This window comes from Ictidomys tridecemlineatus, chromosome 4, assembly GCF_052094955.1.
Source record: "Ictidomys tridecemlineatus isolate mIctTri1 chromosome 4, mIctTri1.hap1, whole genome shotgun sequence".
Taxonomy (NCBI): domain Eukaryota; kingdom Metazoa; phylum Chordata; class Mammalia; order Rodentia; family Sciuridae; genus Ictidomys; species Ictidomys tridecemlineatus.
The window spans coordinates 41863883-41883228 of NC_135480.1; the positions used below are offsets into that span (position 1 = coordinate 41863883).

The 19346-nt window shown below is 37.8% G+C and overlaps 1 protein-coding gene across 3 annotated transcripts in view; it reads right to left on the reverse strand.

The window, feature by feature from the left end:
• Nucleotides 1-19346, reverse strand: part of Nell1 (neural EGFL like 1) — an 802510-nt gene that overhangs the window by 622498 nt on the left and 160666 nt on the right. For all 3 annotated transcript variants that reach the window (XM_078046343.1, XM_005335960.5, XM_005335959.5), the window contains exon 5: nucleotides 7413-7509. In XM_078046343.1, coding sequence (XP_077902469.1) covers nucleotides 7413-7509 — 97 coding nt within the window. The remainder of the gene's footprint in view (nucleotides 1-7412; nucleotides 7510-19346) is intronic.

The window sequence follows — 19346 nt, forward strand, 5'->3', positions numbered from 1 at the left end:
ATAAATAAATTTGTTAAGTATGTTGTTACTTGGTAAGCATATTTGTTAAGTATGCTTACTAATTTTTTTTGCTTGTTTGGTCTCTAAATGGTAGCTTTATCTATTTTTTCCTTGCAATTACATGCTATGCATACATGTTAAATAAACATAAGGAAGAACATATATAGAAAATTTAACAAATCATTGAAATACACACCTGTGAATTAACTTACCCAAGTTAATAAATAAAGCTGGACCGTATCCCTAGAGCAACCCTCATGTCCCTTTCCAGTCGTGACCCCTCCCTCATGGGCAAAAGTTAACTGCCACCCAGACTTTAACACTACTAATCAGCTGCTTGGTTTTGAATTTCACATTAATGAAGTAGTATACATTCCTTTGTGTCTTTTTCTTGACTCACAGCTATGAGGTTCATCACTGTCACTACTACACAGTTTGCTCATTTGAATTGCTGTATAGAATCCTACTATTTAAAGGCATCACAATTTACATATCCTTTCTACTTTTGTTGAACACATGGGTTGTGTTGGTGTTTTTTCCCTTATTATATGGATATTTAAAGCATTTTAATATATGACTTTGAGTGTGCATCTATTAGACTTAATCCTAGAAGTCGTGCTGGTTAGTCGAAGGATAGTGTCTATTTTCGTTAATTATACCACCAGTTTTCCACAATGCTTTAACCAACTTGCACTCCAACCAGCAGTGAATAAAGGTTCCTTTTGCTCCATATGATTGTAAAACACATGGCACTGTCAATCTTTTTAATGTTGGCCATTCTGATGGGCATTTGATAGCTTCTTATTTTGGCTTATTTTCCCTGATTACTAAGATGGATACCTTTTCCCATGTTTACTGACCTCTTGGATATTCCTTTTGTGAGGAACCTCTTAATTTTCTTGTCTCTGTTTTCAATTTGATAGGATTTTTTGAAAATGGATATGAAGGAATTCTTTACATGATGTGGATAAGGCTTTTTTAAAGTACAACTATTTGAATAGCTTCTCTTACTCAATGGCATGCTTTCTTACTCTTAGGTAGTTCAATCATTAAAAAAAAAAAAAACCACCAGATTTAGTATATGGAATATATCAGCCTTCTCTTTAGAACTTTTTTTGTTAGCTTTTTTTAAAAAGAAATTTTCCTCCATGAAGGTCATAAAGATATTTTTCTATGCTAACTTTCATAAAAGTTTTTTGATATAGGTCTATAATGCAACTGGAATTGACTTTGTACATAGTATGAATAAGGGTCAAAATTGTTTCTTTCCCACAGGAGTATTCAAGTGACCAGGCATGCTGCAGTGAGAAGGCCATTCTTCCCCACTGTTTTGCAATGCTGCAATGAATATTTTGAGGTTATGTTATTGAATGTAGCATCTTTGGAATTGTTTATCATTGTGTGGTTGAACTTTTTGGCCTTAAAGCTGATATAAGCAGAGCTTCTCCAGTCATTTCAAGTTTCTTTCAGTCTGTGTTGTGTTATTTGTTGTTGTTGTTTTACTATCATTTTTAGCATTTTTGAATCATGATTTTTTTGTTGTTAGAGTATTAACAATATACAGCAGAATTTGAGTCCATTGAATCCAATAGCATACTCTCACTTCTAACCCTGAGTGAAAACCACTTAATATGAAATAAATATTTTGGACCAAAATTTTAGCTGCTGTCTTACATTAAACATTGATGTTTCTCCTCTTTCCTTATTTTTATTGACAGATTTTTGTTGTTGTTGCTTTGGGGTTTTTTTTTGGGGGGGGGGTCTTTTTTTTTCTTTTTCTTTTTTTTTTTTTAGTACCAGGGATAGAACCCATGGGTTTCTTAACCACTGACCCACATTCCCAGCCCTTTTTTAAATTTTTTTATTTAGAGACAGAGTCTCAATATGTTATTTAGGTTCTCACTAAGTAGCTGAGGCTAGATTTGAACTCTCAATCCTCCTGTCTCAGCCTACTGAAGCACTGGAATTGCAGGCATGTACCACTGTGCCCAGCAGAGGTTTTGAGTTTCACTATGTCTACTCCACCATCCAGGTTGGTTTTAAACTCCTAAGCTCAAGCAATCCCCCTGCCTCAGGCTCCTAAATACCTGAGACTAAAGGCATGCATCACACTCAGCTTGATGGGGGTGTTTTTAAAATCACATTCCTCAAATTCTTAAATGTTAGAGTTAAAGATGATTTCTATTATTTTGTTCTTGGTATACTTTTTTAAATGCAAACCTAAAGTCTATTATTAATCCATTCCTCTATTCTTTTCCTAACAAATTAAAGGTCTTAGAACACTTTAAATTAAATGGTTCCCTACTATAATCTTATTAATTGTCAATATTTCTGATTTTTTTCTTAAGTGAGAGTATTATTATTTCTTCAAACAATGATTATTCAAGCTCATGCCTGCTCTCAATTTTTATTTGTTCAATTTTTCTTGTACCTTATGTTTTCCTTCTAGGAAGTTTTTCAAATGAAGATCTATTGGTTCTAAACTGAGAATTTTGTCTGTCTACAAATGTCCTTATTTCACAGTCATTCTCAAATAATAATCAAGCTGTGTATATGCCCTTACATTTGAGAGTTATTTTTCTTTCAAAAAATTGAAAATATTTTTCCATTGTCCTCAGGCTTCTGCTATTTAAAAGTCAGCTGTTCAATCTATGTTATTCTTTTGTAGAAAAATTGCTTTTTCTCAATGGCTACTTCTATAAGATCTTCTCTGTGACTTTGGGATATTGGAATTTTACCACTATTTCTAGGTGTACGTATCTTGATTTGTGTAATCAGTCATTAAAATAGTCAAAAATTCTGCCAGGTGTGGTGGCACATGCCTATAATCCCAGCGGCTGGTGAGGCTGAGGCAGGAGGATCATGAGTTCAAAGCCAGCCTCAGCAAAAGTGAGGCACTAAGCAACTCAAGAGAGACCCTGTTTCTAAACAAAATACAAAATAGATCTGCGGATGTGACCCAGTGGTGGAGTGCGCCTGAGTTCAATCCCCAGTACCGCACCCCCCAAAATTCTTCTACTCCTTGCATCCAAATTTAGTAGTATGATATTGCCTACCACCACTTCAAGACAGATTGTCTATTTCTTTACCCTTTGACTCTGTATTTGAAATATATGACTTTATTTGAACAATAAAATGTTAGTATACGCAATCAAATAAACAGCCTTGAAAAGTACCAGCACACTAGGGCTTGCTTTCTTCTTCTTCTTTTAATCTCAAGGCTGCCGTGTGAGTAATCCTGAGTTAGGCCACTGGAGAATGAGAGGCCAATGTAGGGAGAACTGAGGAGCACCAGACAACAGCCAGCCTGCTGCCAGACATGCGAAGAGTCCGTCTTAGATCATCCTGCCACCCACTGATGTACCAGCTGACCACAGACGCTTGAGAGCATCCAGCAAGTATCTGCTTAGACAAGCCAGACCAGAAAAATCTTCTGACCAAAGCACAGAATTGGAAGCTAAGCAAAGTGGCTGTTCTTTAAGCATCTGTTTTCTAAGCCACTTGATAAGCAGCAACAGATAACATACGTCTTGATTTCATTTTATTTCCTATAATGAGAATTGATTTATTAACAATTATGCTCATAATATAACCTCTTTTTCTTTTTCATCATCTGGAATTTTAATATATATATAATATGCATATATATTGATTATTATACATGTAATATATAATACACACATATATACATATACACATGCATACATTAAACAGATGTGTAAAATTTTTATAAACAATTTTTCTACATTTAACCTCTTTCCTATTCTCTTGTCTTTTATACTGCACCACTATTGGGGTAATAACCTTTATAATACTTTCCATTTCATGAATGCCCTCCCTATTTAAGTCTAATCTGTAATTTAGCAGTTTCACTGAGGTATTGTTGTTGTTGTTGTTTGTTTGTTTTTTGGTTTTTGTTTGTTTGGTTGGTTTTGGTTTTGGTTTGTGTTTGTTTGTTTTGCTTTGATGACTATAGTGTTCTTTTCTAAAAGTGCTTTTCAGTTCAACTATTCTTGGTCATATTTATCATCTCTAGTCATCATATGTTCTTTAATTTACTGTTTTGTTTCTTTAAACATTTTAAACATATGCATTTAAAAAATTATTTGCCTACTAATCCCAATTTCTGCAGCCCTTGAAGGGCTAATTGAACAATCACTGTCACTCATAACGGCTTACAAACTCATCTTTATGGACCTAATCTGTGGGCACCTTATGAGATCGCATTGAAAGTGACCTTTTCCAAAGCCTTTTCTAATCAGGAATCTCCAGGTACCAACAATCCAGGACCACTTTAAGACAGCTGATTGAGCTTCATAGATCAGGTTAATCTAGGGGTCAAGCCTACGTGAAGATAGAGCCAAGGTTAAGTTTTCTTTTTTTTTTTTCTTTTTTTTTTTTAGTTTTAATGAATTTACTTGTTTAGATGATGTATACCACTTGGTAAGAACTTTCCTTTTGATATCTAAAAAAGTCAAACTCATAGAAGCACAGGGTTCAATGGTGGCTATCAGGACCTGTGAGGAAGGGGGATATGATGGGATATTGGTCTAAGGTAGAAACATTCATTTAAAAGATGAACAAACATGGGTGGTAATGATTATGTTAATTAATTGTATTACAGTAACCATCATACAGTGTATAATATACCCAATCATTACACTATACACCTTGAATAGAGTCACACTTAATCTGTCAATTTAATATTTTTTAAAAACCATTGGTACAGCAAAAAACAAAAAGATAAATGATAAATTGAAATAAACAATTTTTAAAATAACCACTCCTTTGAAAGTTTTTTTCCTTTTGAAAACATTTAAGTAAAATTAAACAATTAAAGGGTAAATTATCTTTGTAACTATGACTTCATACATACCATATGCAAGATTGTATGGCCTAAATCAGGGATAAAGCACACATTCACTACATTCTGATGCTTTCTCTAAAACAGATCTTAAGTTTAGATTTTATTTGCACACCAAAAATATACCTATGGTCTTATCTGATATCTAGCTACTTTAATTAAATGTATCAATATATTAAAATAAATTCTGAAAATGTTCTTGTGTGTAATTCCATTTCCTCTGCTCTTATTTTCTCACTCTTCTTCTTTTGAGTCCTTTTTCACTTTCTAGTTTATTACTGCACATCTAATGCTGTCATTTCTTTAAATCTTCATTATTCAGGTTGCTATTTCTTTTTCTCTATCTTTTCTACCTGAATGTCATATGCACAGATCTTATCTGATTTGCGTTTGCCTTCTGGTATATCATAGACAAATACAATAATGTCTGTGTCATGGGCATGAATGTGTGTAACTTTTATAATTTAGAAATTCTTTTTTTGTAAGAACTAAATGAAATGATTTTATTTTATTTTTTATTGGTTGTTCAAAACATTACAAAGCTCATGATATATCATCTTTCATACATTTGACTCAAGTGGGTTATGAACTCCCATTTTTACCCCAAATACAAATTGCAGAATCACATCGGTTACACACTCACATTTTACATAATGGCATATTAGTAACTGTTGTATTCTGCTACCTTTCCTATCCCCTACTATCCCCCCTCCTCTCCCCTCCCATCTTCCCTTTCTACCTCATCTACTGTTGTTCAATTCTCTCCCTTGTTCCCCCCCCAGTTTCCCCTCACAACCTCTTATATGTAATTTTGTGTAACATTGAGGGTCTCCTACCATTTCCATATGCTTTCCCTTCTCTCTCCCTTTCTCTCCCCCAAGGTTCAGTTTTCAAAGAAGTGTTATTCTTTCTTATCTGGAGATGAGATGGAGTCAGGCTAGTTATTGAATGACTTCTCTTTGCTATATAGTAGGCTTTCTCTGCCTACCCTGTCAATGGAGGTATAGTTTTCAGGTTTCTAGCTTTAGACCAGAAGTTTCCATACACATCCCAAACATACATGGACTCTTAGACCTTTCTCGAGAAAGGTCCACACAGGTTGTTGAAATTTAAGGCTCTGAAATTTTCCTACATTGCTAATGGAAATGCAAAATGATTTAGGTACTTTGTAAAAATAGCTTGTCACTTTCTTATGAAGTTAAACATGTACTTAATATATGACTCAGCAATCCCAGACCTACATATTTACCTTAAAACTTTTGCTCACACAAAAACTTGTATGTAAATGGTTACAATAGTGTTATTTTAATTGCTCCAAATTAAAAACAGCCCAAATCCACCAACTGAGGAATGGATCAACTGTGTTTACAATAGAATTGAAACACTGCTCAGCAATAGAAAAGAACAAACCACCTATACACACGAGACCCAACATACGTACTTACAAAATTACATATATAAATGATTTCATTTATGTAACATTCTGGAAAAGGCAAACTTCAGGACCATAAAACAAATCACTGGTTGCTACAGGCTTAAATTTGAATACAAAGGGCATGTGGAAATTTGGGGAGGTGATGGAATGCTTCTTCATCTTGACTCTAATAGTTATTATGAGACTACAGGTTTTCCAAGGCTCAGAAGACTAGGCATTTAAAGGGGCAAATTTTACTGTATGTAAATTATAGCTTAAATTTTTTAAAAAAGGAAAAGGAAACATCTCATCCTCTAAGTTTCTAGTATTGGTGGACACCCTTCTGGTTTTCTTTCTCTTCAATATATTTGGTCCCTAAAAGATTTTCCTTCTTATAAGTGCAATGATGAGTTATAAAAGATTTCTGTTGTATTTTATCCAGACTTACAAGAATTTTGAATCAACAGGATTTTTAGAATATCTGGTCTACCATATTGCCAGAGGCAAAAGTCTGTCATTCTTTTAAAGAACAAGACTATCTTACAATTTCACAGTGTTTTCAATTCATTTTATTGCCATATCCTTGTGTCTTCTTGAAGTACAATAATGCAGTTATTGTAAAACCCTCTTTACAAGCAAGAAAAACAAAGCTCAAAGAAGCTGAGATTGGGTCCTATTTTAAATATATAGATAGAAAGAGATCTCTATCCCTAACTGAATTAATATGTACTTATTGGTTCTACAACCAATTCAAAGATTATCATATTACCTTAAGTCCCCCAAATCAGGCGGTTAAGACACATTCTAAGGATCAGCTACATGCCTGAACATGCCTAGTGCAGTGAGCTGTGTGACTCTTGGACATGTCACTTAACTCTCTGCCTGGTTGCAAGCTATCTACTTTATAAAGTCATTGTGACAATGAGATGAGTTAATTCATGTCACACAATAGAAAAGCATGTATGTGGCATACAGTAAGTGTTCAATTATCATCAATAATTATGCCATGTTCTTCCCACTAATTTAATCAATACGCATCTCCAGCAACATTGAGAATTAAGCATCATATGTGGGGTGTGTGTGTGTGTGTGTGTGTGTGTGTGTGTGAAAATAAAATAGAAAGTTAGTGCTTACTTTGAATAAGCCATGCTTTTGGTTTCGCTGACCAAGCCATAAATTGCTTCCTGGGGGAAGGTTGGTCTCTGGAGTGTCTATCACACGTTCATAAATCCTGCAGAGGCAAAGAACACAGTTACAACAGAGAGGCTGAAAGCAAAACCAAAAGGTGCACATGCTGTTTGAAGTCCTGCCGCATTAGCTGCTGGCATGGACAGATGGAGACACGATATGGTATGCTTGAAATGACAAGGAATGTGAATGCAGGGATCTGGACATATTATCTTATCCACCCTACCTCCTGCCTTTTGATCATCTCCCTTTTGGCAGAGGAAAGAAGAAGGCAACATTTTTCTCTACTGTGAGCAATGAAGTTGACACAAACCAAGAAAAGCAATTTTATTCAAATGATAAGGTAAAAACGCTTAGGTTCCCAGAATGCAAACAGATCAACCAAGTGAAGACAGTAGGTAATAGTAAAATCAGGAAAATAATCCTCATCTCTCTGGCTACAAAGCCCATGGACTTCCCATTGTATCCTACTGTTGCTGGACTTTGGTTTAGTTAGCTGCCACTCATTTTTATAGTAACCTGAGAGAAGCCCTTAACCCAGTGGGCTGCAGCTGCAACAGATGATCACATGCTTAGTCTACAAAATCCAGTAACTGAAGTCATTATCCAATCGAAATTCTTTATTGGCTGGGCATAGTGGCACCTGCATGCAATTCTAGAAATTCAGGAGGCTGAAGTAGGAGCATTGCAAGTTCAGGACCAGCAGAAAGACCTTGTCTCAAAATAAAAACCAAAAAATAAAAAGGGCAGAGAATATAGCTCAATGGTAAACTGTCCCTAGTTTGATCCCTGTACCATGCACACACACAAAAAAAGACAACTGTTTAGGTTCCACATTCCACACTAAGCAGCAAGAAAATAGAGCAGTAAAATTATAAAACCATAAGGTCCATCAGGCAAGGTGGTGCACACCTGTTATCCCAGCAGCTCAGGAGGCTGAGTTAGGACGATTGCGAGTTCAAAGCCAGCCTTGCAAAAGTGAGGTACTAAGCAACTCAGTGAGACCCTGTCTCTAAATCAAATACAAAATAAGGCTGGGGATGTGGCTCAGTGGTCAAGTGCTTGTGAGTCCCATCCCTGGTAACCACGCCCTCACAAAACTAAAACAAAAACAAAACCCACAAGTTCCAATCTCCATTCAACAAAAGGGAGGTAACATTCTATAAGTGAAGAAAATCTTCATCTGATACATAATGGGCATACAACCAATACAGAGGAGTCCACAACTCCAGGATCTTTGAAGATTCCTTCAGAGCCTGCCAAACCACTGATTGTCTGTTTTTCAGCCCTACCCAAGCCCAGTTAATCAGTCACAAATTCTTATAATTGTTCTCTCTTTAGAAATGGTTACTGCAATCACCAGCTGATGACAAGCCTCCAGCTCATCTCTGGCAAATACCTCTCCACACCCCAAGCTCAGAGGATTCCCAGGGAAGATGAACTGTCAATCTCAGTTCCATGTGCAATCTCAGTTCCTGCCTATTCCTGCTTTCCTCAGTCTCCTCACAGAGTAGCTGCAGAGAGTTCATTCCTCAGGTGTGTCCAGAGGTCAGGGTGATTAACCCATGTTTCCTGCTGTGAGAGAGCTGATGGCCTCCTGCCAGAGAGTGATGTATTCCTCTAGTGACTCTCAGAAGAAAAGTGTGGTGGAACACAAGATCCTCCAGTTGTGTGAAGCAAAATGAATGATCGAAAGACTGGGGAAGTTGGGAGCTGCCTGCCACTCGGCAGCCTTATATCTTAGCTTCATAGCCCATTACTCTGCTATCCCCTGGAAACCAACAATATCTGGAAAGTATTGTCAGGAATATGAAATGCATCAGATCTTTCTCTACTAATTATCTTTCCATTATAAAATGAAACTCAAAATATAATTAAAGGAAAATTTTTCCCTTAAAAAGACAGTCTGTGTTTTCTTCACAGCAATCCAACCTTTCTTTGTTAGAATGAAACAATTTATCAAAACTGTTTTAACAAAAGGCCTTCTATATTCTTCCTCCTGAAAGGGACCCCCCCACACACACAATACTAGTTAAAAAAATTAGAAACAAGTCAAATTTACAACAAAAGAGAAATGCATAAGTCTTAGTAGATCGGCTTGAAAGAATTTACTGCAATCATTAAGAGTGATAAATATGCAGGTTATGAAAAATGGTAAACTATATACAAAATAATTTTCACTGGAGAACATGGAATGCAAAATTATTTATGTACTATGGAGATAATGATGCAAAAATTATGTTCCATGTTGGTAAATATGAGAAAGGCCAGAGAGAAATGGAAATCACTGTATTTAGGAGAAGATGCAGAAACATAATTTTCTATAAGGTCGTTTTACTAATAAATTGAAAATGTCAAACCATGTACCTTAACCTTCATTTTCAGACGTTTGCCTCTCAGAGAGGAACTTTCAGTTTGAAAGCTTTCTTTCTGGTGTGCAATATGCTAGAAGATGAGCTCCAACGAGCAGAGTAGGCCCTTAATCAATGTTCATTAAGTGCATGAGTGAATGAAGGACGGAACAATCTAAAAGATCAACTTTGTATCCTGCCTTGTCTTCTATAAGCATAATAGCTCCTTGTGCCTTAGAAATGGTTGGGGAAGCAAACATCTGAGGCCCACCACCAGCAGCTAGAGCAGAGCAACCCATGACACATGTGTCAAGGTGGTGTTCCAATTTCCTCTGTCATACAGCCCCCACCAGGACCTCCTTCTCATGCCAAAAAAATTAAAAAAGGCTGCTTGATGCAGCCTTCCTCTAGCTCTGCCAGTTCTTTCCAAAAGGCAATTCTCACTAAAGGCTTCCACAGAGCCGGGATAATCAACCAACTAGATATAGTTGCAGCAACAGAAAAAGAGTTTTAAAAACATGGTATTTTTTTTTTTTAAGTGGAGGCAATGTAATTGAGAGGAAACATCTGGCAAACCTATGTTGAATGACATTCCAGAAAGTAACTGCTTATCCTCTTAAACATATCAATGTCATGAAAAAGAAAGATAAAAGAACGGTTGCAAATTAAAAGAGTTCAAAGATTGGGCTGGGGATATGGCTCAAGCGGTAGCGCGCTTGCCTGGAATGCATGCGGCCCAGGTTTGATCCTCAGCACCACATATACACAAAGATGTTGTGTCTGCCAAAAACTAAAAATAAATATTAAAATTCTCTCTCTCTCTCTCTCTCTCTCTCTCTCTCTCTCTCTCTCTCTCTCTCTCTCTCTCTCTCTCTCTTTCTCTCTCTCTCTCAAAAAAAAAAAAAAAAAAGAGTTCAAAGATACATAAGAGCTAAGCGTAAGATGGAATCCTGGATTGGATCCTGAGGCGGCGGGAGAAAGAGTTCCATAAAGGACATTACTAGGGAAAAAAACAGTGAAATTTAAATAAAATTTATAGATATAATAATATTATATTGACACTCAATTTTCTGATTTTAGTAACTAGGAAGTGTATATTTAAGTGACTTCTTATATAGTGTATATTTAAGTGTCTTCTTAGGAAACAGAAATTATGGTATGTAGGGGTAGAGGGTCTTGATATTTGCAATTTATTCTCAAAGGGCTCAAAATAACAATGTGCATCTACATAAATACATATACATATAAATGCACATGCATTATTTTTATGGAGAAAAACACAAATCTGTATAAAGAATACATGATTACTCTTTGTATTGTTCTTGTGAATTTTCTGTGAAATTAAAATTATTTTAAAATAAGAAGTTTTAAAAATACGTTTTTAAAAAGCCCCCCAAAGGTCTATAACATGTAAACTAAAAAGACACACATGCAAAACAGTATTATCTGTCAGCCAAAATACAGACAGGCTTGGGGATGTGACTCACAGATAGAGTGCTTATCTAGCATGCATGAGTCCTGAGTTCAATCCCTGGTACTGCAAACATTTTTTAAAAACAAAGATACACATGGTGTTTTCTATCACATGGCTTCTGAGAATGGTGAGGCAGGGAAAGTGAATGACATGAAACAAGAAAGGGGTACTGCTCAGACCAGTGCTGGTAAGATGCCATAAACTAATAAATAGGACTATCGCATTCCTACATGTATGCCTACACAAGAGGAAGTCATGCTGTCCATCTGCTAGACAAATGCATTCTGAATCTTGACCAAAAATAGTCTGCTGATCCCTGAGGTACAGTCTTGGTAGACTGGCTCTTGTAAACAGGCATGAAGGGCACAGTGATGTGCCACGTAAATCTGGTATCAACCCAGTCAGCTGAAATTAAAGATCAAAGCTACTATAGTAAACTCCTTGCTCTTCAGTCTGGTAAGGAATGGAGCCTTCTGATACACACCTATTCTAGCTGATGATGTTTCCTTAAAATCTGCAAACTTACCACCATTTGATCCAGCTATCCCACTCCTCAGTCTACACCCAAAGGACTTAAAATCAGCATACTATAGTTACACAGCCATGTCAATGTTTATAGCAGCACAATTCACAATAGCTAAACTGTGGAACCAACCTGGATGCCCTTCAATAGATGAATGGATAAAGAAACTGTGGTTTCTTTATCAACATTCAACCAAAGGCTGAATGTTCTGATAAGTGGATGCTGATCCATAATGGGGGGAACATTGAAAAAATGGAGAAATTTTGATGGGGCAAAGGGAAGGAAGGGGTGGGAAGCGGGTATGAGGATAGGAAAGATGGTGGAATGAGATGAACATCATTACCCTAGATACATGTATGATTGTACATACGGTGTGACACTACATTGTGTACAACCAAAGAAATGAAAAGCAAGGTCCTAAGCAACTTAGCAAGACCCTATCTCAAAATAAAAAATAAAAAAGGGCTGGTGATGTGGCTCAATGGTTAGGCACCCCTGAGTTCAATTCCTGGTACCAAAAAATAAGATTGCCAAAGTTCTTTCCTTCAGGGCCAATGCCTGAGACCAAGAGACATCATGAATGTATGCACCTTAATTTTCAATATATTATGTGCAATGCTTCATGGTATCAAATAAGAAAGGGGAAAAAAAGAAGGCTGCCTGCCATAGTCAGAGAAATCTTTTCAAAAAAGGAGGTGCCATAGGCAAGTTTTGAGTGAAGAATAAAGTGGAGCTGACATGGCATATGAACAACACCTAGTGTGTGCCAAGTCTTGCACTGGGGGCTTTCAGTACACTATCTCACTTTATCCTCACAACACCACTATCAGGTGGGCTTTCCTGCCTAAGCAAGGTTAAAGTGCATGTCCACAGTTAAGCAACCTGTGAGCAACAGAGCTGGGACCTGAACCCAGATCCCACAATTTGTGCAAAGGCCGCCTTCCTGTTTCGCCTCTCCAGACCAGGAAAGAAGGATAGTCCCAGACACAGAAACTGCATCCAATCTATTATTTCCCAAAGAGTTAATGTAATAAGAATTGGAAATAATACCTGGTTGCAGTGATAGTAAATACTTGCAGGACAAACAACTGAATAGATATAATCTTCCATGGCTGCTCAGAAAGTACTTAAAATTTTGGGAGTTTTTAAGCCAGGTCTGAGTAGAAGAGGATATGATCGGTACATCCTGAGATGCTGGTATGTTCTCATGCCACATACAGGCATCTCGGGTTTTTTTGTTGTTGTTGCTTGTATTTTTTTTTCCTAAAAGGGCAATGTAAAAACTCATTCAAATAAATTATAGTTCCTAACTTCACTTATCAGGAAGGAAAAGGGGAAAGAAGTTCATGAGACAAAGATGTGTCCAAGGCTGGTTCACTCTCCCCAGACCCATGGATTTAGCCAGTTGATAGTAAAGGTCCATAGTGAGCAAGGCATTCTATCCCACATTCTTCTTTCAGATTGGCCTATACATCCATTTTTATATACTTTTGTTCATAATCCTGGCTTCCCTATATGTTATTCTTTACTCATCTGAGAGCCTCCCCACTCGGATGACACATTCTCCCATCGCTCAGCTTATGGCACTGTGTCCTACTATACCCTGGGGTCTCTGCACTTGTTTCATGGTGGGTCTTCCTTTTCAGACCTTGCTACCAGGGAAGAAGGAACTGGCTTTTCCTGGCATCCCAGGTCCTAGCACTTTCATCTGCAAGCTGTGCCTGTACTTCCTGACTGCTACTTCCACCTATTATGTGTTGGTCTGGAAGAAAAGGAACCCTGGCCACAGCATCCCTGCACCTGTTCAGTGGTCTTCTCTACCTACCTGATTGTCCTATGTAAAGTAGCTCCTAACCATCTGGTTGCTCTGGTGACCCCAGGAATCTGTAGCTTCTTTATCAAGATTCAGTGAGCAGGTAGTTAGGAGCTGCTCTATAAAGGATAAGCGAAGATCAACACAGACGACTCCTCTAAATGGAGCTCTTTGCTGAATGACAGTCTCCTCATACCAGAGTAGAAGCATCTTGAAAGATAGAACACTGTCTTCTTCAATCCAGCATTTCAATTGTCTGGAAAAGGACCCAGCCAACATAGGTGACTGCTCCATGTATTGAACAAATGAATGAATAAATATTCTCTGACACCACCTTCCAAATAGGAGGACTATAGTCCTTTAGTTACAAAAGCCTTACTAGGGCAGAACTTTATGATGAGCAGCTCACAAAACTAAATAATCCTGAATGAGAAAAGAGGTAGTGAAACTCAACACTTTACATTATTCAGACAGTCCTGAAGGAAATAAAAATGAATGAAAGGTGATAACCCTTTTCTTGTGTATTCCTCCACCATTCCCATCTCATGAGATTTACACAAGAAGCTGGAAAGAAAGAGCAAGATGAACCCTTCTTACTGTTTTTCACACAGAAAAGAGATAGGGATAGTGAGTGTAAATCTATCAGGCAGACAACTCACAAAACAAAAAAGCCAGGTAGACGTATTTCAGAAAGAGAAGGAAAAATAGTCTGCAACTTGAAAATTAATTAGATCAAGTGCAATCCTTATGATAAGCGAATGATTTACAGCTTAAGTTGATTACATTATAATCCGCCCAAATTTATCACGTTCCCAGAGGCTGTCTGACACAACTAATGCATTTACTCTACAACCATCTAAAATCTCCCTTTCTTTTGGCTGAAGAAAACCTAATTCTCACTTAGTCACATTTCTGAGGCTTTGCGCTCACTTGAGCCATTAAACAAGGTGCTGCCTATTAAGCTGTATTGGTAGAACTGTGGGAAATTTGCATGCTATTAGTATCTATCAGCAAAGTGTAGGCATCTCATTTCTAATACAATACCATGCAAAATTAAATATCCAGTCAAATACAAAACTGGCTTAGGATGAATGAATGCTGCAGAGTCACTGATACACGCCTTGTGAAAGTCACTGAGTCCAGGACTCACATAAGGAATTCTCTTCACAAGGCATACCCTCCCCTATTTATGACTTTGGTTAAGAATATCCTTGCTGGCAGGTGTCACGTCTATTTAGAAGGACAGTCAATATTCTATGAAGAACTTGATTTTTCCATTAAAAGATAAAGCCCTCGGAGCTCTACACAAAGCTATGTGATGGTTCAACAACACTACTTATGAAGGAATATTGGATTTTAATTTATTTGGACAAAGAAAGGCCTCTGAAGGGACTCCATAGTACCTTTCCCAATTATATAGAAGAATGAATTTCCAATGTAAATCATGTGAATCGACATGTATTATGCCCCTGTTCAATAAGACAATATGACGCCCAAATGAGACACTAAATGAAGAGGTTTATCTTAGGTTTTGCCTGAAGTTGAAGTAAAGCTCTCACCTGCCTCCCAGAGAGGAAAGCTGCGGGTGACCTTCCTTTGCTATGCAAAGCCTCGTCTTCACCACCTTTTGTCAGCATGAGTGAATATCGAGGTGCTCCCTGGAGAAATTTTCCTATGCAGAGCACAAGAGAATTCCCATCTGATTCCTAACGTGGCGATGGGTGACTTTGAGTGCAAGGCTAAGCCCCTCTTCTGGCCTTATGCTAAAAGAAGGATAAGGCAGTCCTTTCCCTGTTGGTCTCACAGGGCAGATGTGAGAACAAAGTTCTTGAGACCCACCAGAAAAGCAAAAGAAATCTCTCTGGTGTCACAGGCATTATTCTTAACACCCACAAATGGTGAACATTCAGACCTTAGGTCTTTGCAACTCTACACAGGGGTCCTCAAAGCTAGCCTACTGTGACAGGGTGCTCTTCCAACTGTGTGCTGATTAGTTACTTGTTGAATTTCTAAGTCAGGTTTTCCTGGCTGTTGTAAATTATTTGCTAACATGGAATACATAGCACACAGGGCTTGTTCCAGAAGGACATGAAAGAAATGCCCCCAAGAGGAGCCCTGCAGTCCCCTCCTACCATCTGTTTAACAAACCCAGATGACACTCAACAAATGACAAAATCAAAAAACTAACCTCTAGCATTATACAGGAGAAAACAGACTGCACTGGGGACAGGGACTATGCAGATGAATACAGTATGCTCCCAACAGGTAAGAACTGAATTCCCAGCTAAATCCATTCAGAAAACAGGAGGAAAGACCTGTGGCAAAGCTCAGTAGGGCTTCCAAACTGTTCATTGCAGCTGGTTGCAGAGCAAATATAAATGCAAACAGAGAAGCAGAGACAAAGATGAAACCTGTAAGGAAGATGTCTTTGGTGTGTTAAATAGGAAGGCCGCAGTGTGCAATTGAGATTAGCAAATACTGCAGGAAAGACTTTGCCAGAGCAGGATGTGAACAAACTCCAAACAGGAGAAAGATCTTCTCAGACATCAGTCTACTTGAGGCCTGTTTCATTCACTTAGAAAACACTTGTCAAATCCATGCTTTTTCCTGCTTACCAACTAAAGTTTAACTATGTCCTTTTTCTCTCCTTATCTGGACCTCCAACTCAAAGATGATTTCCATCCTTAACTGTATTTTTGTCTCTAATACCTCCCTTCCACTAGTTCTTACCAACCATTACTTTCTGCCTGAAATGCATAATCCAGATGTGGATTCTGTTTTGCAGATCAGGGTCAAATAAGCTTATAGAAATTTGTTCCATTGAGGGTTTACATCTGTAATCTGGCAGAATAACAGATTTGAGCTTCTTGAATCTGCAGGAAAATATGAAGCTGACATGACGGCTTCACTCATAAAAGAGTTAGTATAACACCATCAGGATTAAAAGAGATATTAACAGGTGGGGAAGAGTACCAACTCAGATAAGATAAAATTGAATGTGGAAAAATGAAAGTTTCAATGCTTGGGGTAAATATGCTTCTTAAAGACTGAGATCTAAGGGTCAAACAGAAATACATACTGAAAAAAGAAATCTTAGCCCTTTTGGTCAATAGTGAACAAAGATAAGGCTGTTATACCATGAGAAGAAGGTAATTACCTCATTCTAGTCTGAGTCAACTTGCCCAGAGATAATCACACTAGAAATTTCAATGACATACTTCAGAAGGCAACAAGCCAGATTGTGAGGGCCTCATGAGCCAAATCAATTGATGTATGGTTGAAGGAACAGAGATGTCAATCTTTAGATTAAGGGGAATTTGATAAGGTCTTCAAATATTTGAAGACTGTCTTATAGAAGAAGGATGAAATTTGCTGATGTTGCTCAAAGGAGTGAAGTAAATATCAACAGGTGGAAGCTCTAAGGTGGTCATTTTGACTCATGATAGGAAAAATTTTCTAGCAGTCTGAGCTGAATACACAGGGAAGGGGCAGCCTTGGGAGGCAGCAAATGTCCATGCTCTGCAGAGTGTTCCAGCAGATGAGAGAGGAACACTGAACAAGTACCGTAAACCTCAAACCTGGAGAGACAGACTGCCTCAAAAGCCACAAGAATCTCCTTTAGAGAGTATTTACCACACGACAGAAGTTTACATACTTTAAAATTCTTTCAGTAACCCTAAAAGACAGATATTGCTGTCCTCAAATGACAGACATTCAGAACTTAAATGACTTGCCTAGTGTCGATCAGTAAATGATAACGCCTAAATGAAAACCCAAGTGTGAACATCTGCCATACCACACTGCCTCATCTTCAGGTACTTCTGACCTCAAAAACTCAAATATTCAGTCGTGTGTGGTGGCACACACCTGTAATCCTAGCAGCTTGGGAGGCTGAGATGGGAGAATCAAAAGTTCAAAGCCAGCCTCAGCAAAATCGAGGTTCTAAGCAACTCAATAAGACCCTGCCTCTATATAAAATACAAAAATTTAAAAAAAAAAAATAGGGCTAGGGATGTGGCTCAGTGGTCAAGTGCCCCTGAGTTCAAACCCTAGTCCTCCTCCCCCAAAAAAGTCAAATATTTGATCAGTGGATTACATAAACAGTAAGAGATACAAAAAGATCATTTGTGTCTTACCTTTACTATTTATGCTTTATGACTTGAGGAAAGTTGCAGATTTTCTTTGGTTTCTCAGGCTTTTCACCCATAAACTTTCTTTCTTTTTTTTTTTCAGTAACAGGGATTGAATCCATATGCTCAACCATTGAGCTACATTCCAAGTCCTTTTTGTTTTTCATTTTGAGATAGGGTCTTGATAAGTTACTGAGGCTGCCCTCAAACTTGCAATTCTCCTGCCTTAGCCTCTAGCGTCGATGGGATTAGACAAGGACCACTGTGATTGACTCATCCATAAACTTTTTTTTTTTTTTTTACAGTGCTGAGATTGAACTCAGGGCCTCATGTATGCCGGGCAAATTCTCTACCACTGAGTTAATTTTTAATAGCAATAACGATTATACAGATTTTCCATGAACATTCAGATAACACACTCTAAAAGCACTTTATAAGGTAAAATGCTTTTTTACAAGTGGAACATTATTAGTGTTATTAAGTAGAATTGATGCTCATATTTTCACAGAATAATCTAAAAAAATACTTTAATTGAAAATATTTTCAGACAAAATATCAAAAACTCTATGGAAGCCACTTGGCTTGACCAGTTAAAGCACCAAGAACCCAGTGTCAGCCTCACAATTTCTACATGAGGAGCTACAGAGCAATCTGATAGTAGCAGAGCAGAGCATGAACCCTGAATTTACTCCCTAAAAGGTGCCCCAACAGCACATCAGAGCCATAGCCCTTGGTCCTATCTATTCCAGAAGTTAAGATCAGAGGTGCTACTCTTAGTGTTCAGTTTTATCCTAGGCTAGTTGCCTCCAAAATACTTGCCAACATTCATGAGGGGTGTTAATTTGGTGGAAAACAATTTCATTAGTCACTTAGATGAAGAGTCAATGTTAGATCCTCATGATGACAAATGAAAAACCAGTTGCTTCTATAAATACACATTGGTAACCAGGACTCTGGGGGTTGGAAAGGATATATAAAGTCTTCTAATCCAATCTCCATCTGCTACTTGTTATAAAAATATATGAACGTCCAAAAGCTATGTGTCATGCAGGGAGCATGTATGTCATTCTCATGTAACAGTTTAAAGCTTCCCAAAGCAAATGGTTATCTCCTGAAGGCCCTGAGATTGAATATTTCCAAATAATGCATGTGGAATATGTCAGGGTCTAGCAGCTGTGATAAGGAACAAAGGAAATGTTTTGCTCTCTCTGCACAAAGTCCTTAGACAGCCACAGTCTACACAGGCACACACACCTGCCCCAAATATTATAGTCTCTCAGATTCAAGCAGGGATTCATATTCTTTGACCTTTTTACTTTTTCAGGACTTTGAAATGCTACAACAAAGTCTTGGGGCATCAAGTTCTTCAAAAAACAAATTCCTAGGCCTCTCACAAAATCTAACTTAGAGGTACCAGCCTGACTCCACATACACAAGAAACCCTGATGGAGGCCTGATTTCACATGGTCGGACCTCAGGAAGCAGAACCAGGCTGGGTTGGGAGCTGATCCAGTCAGATGTACATGGTCGGACCTCAGGAAGCAGAACCAGGCTGGGTTGGGAGCTGATCCAGTCAGATGTATCTTCAC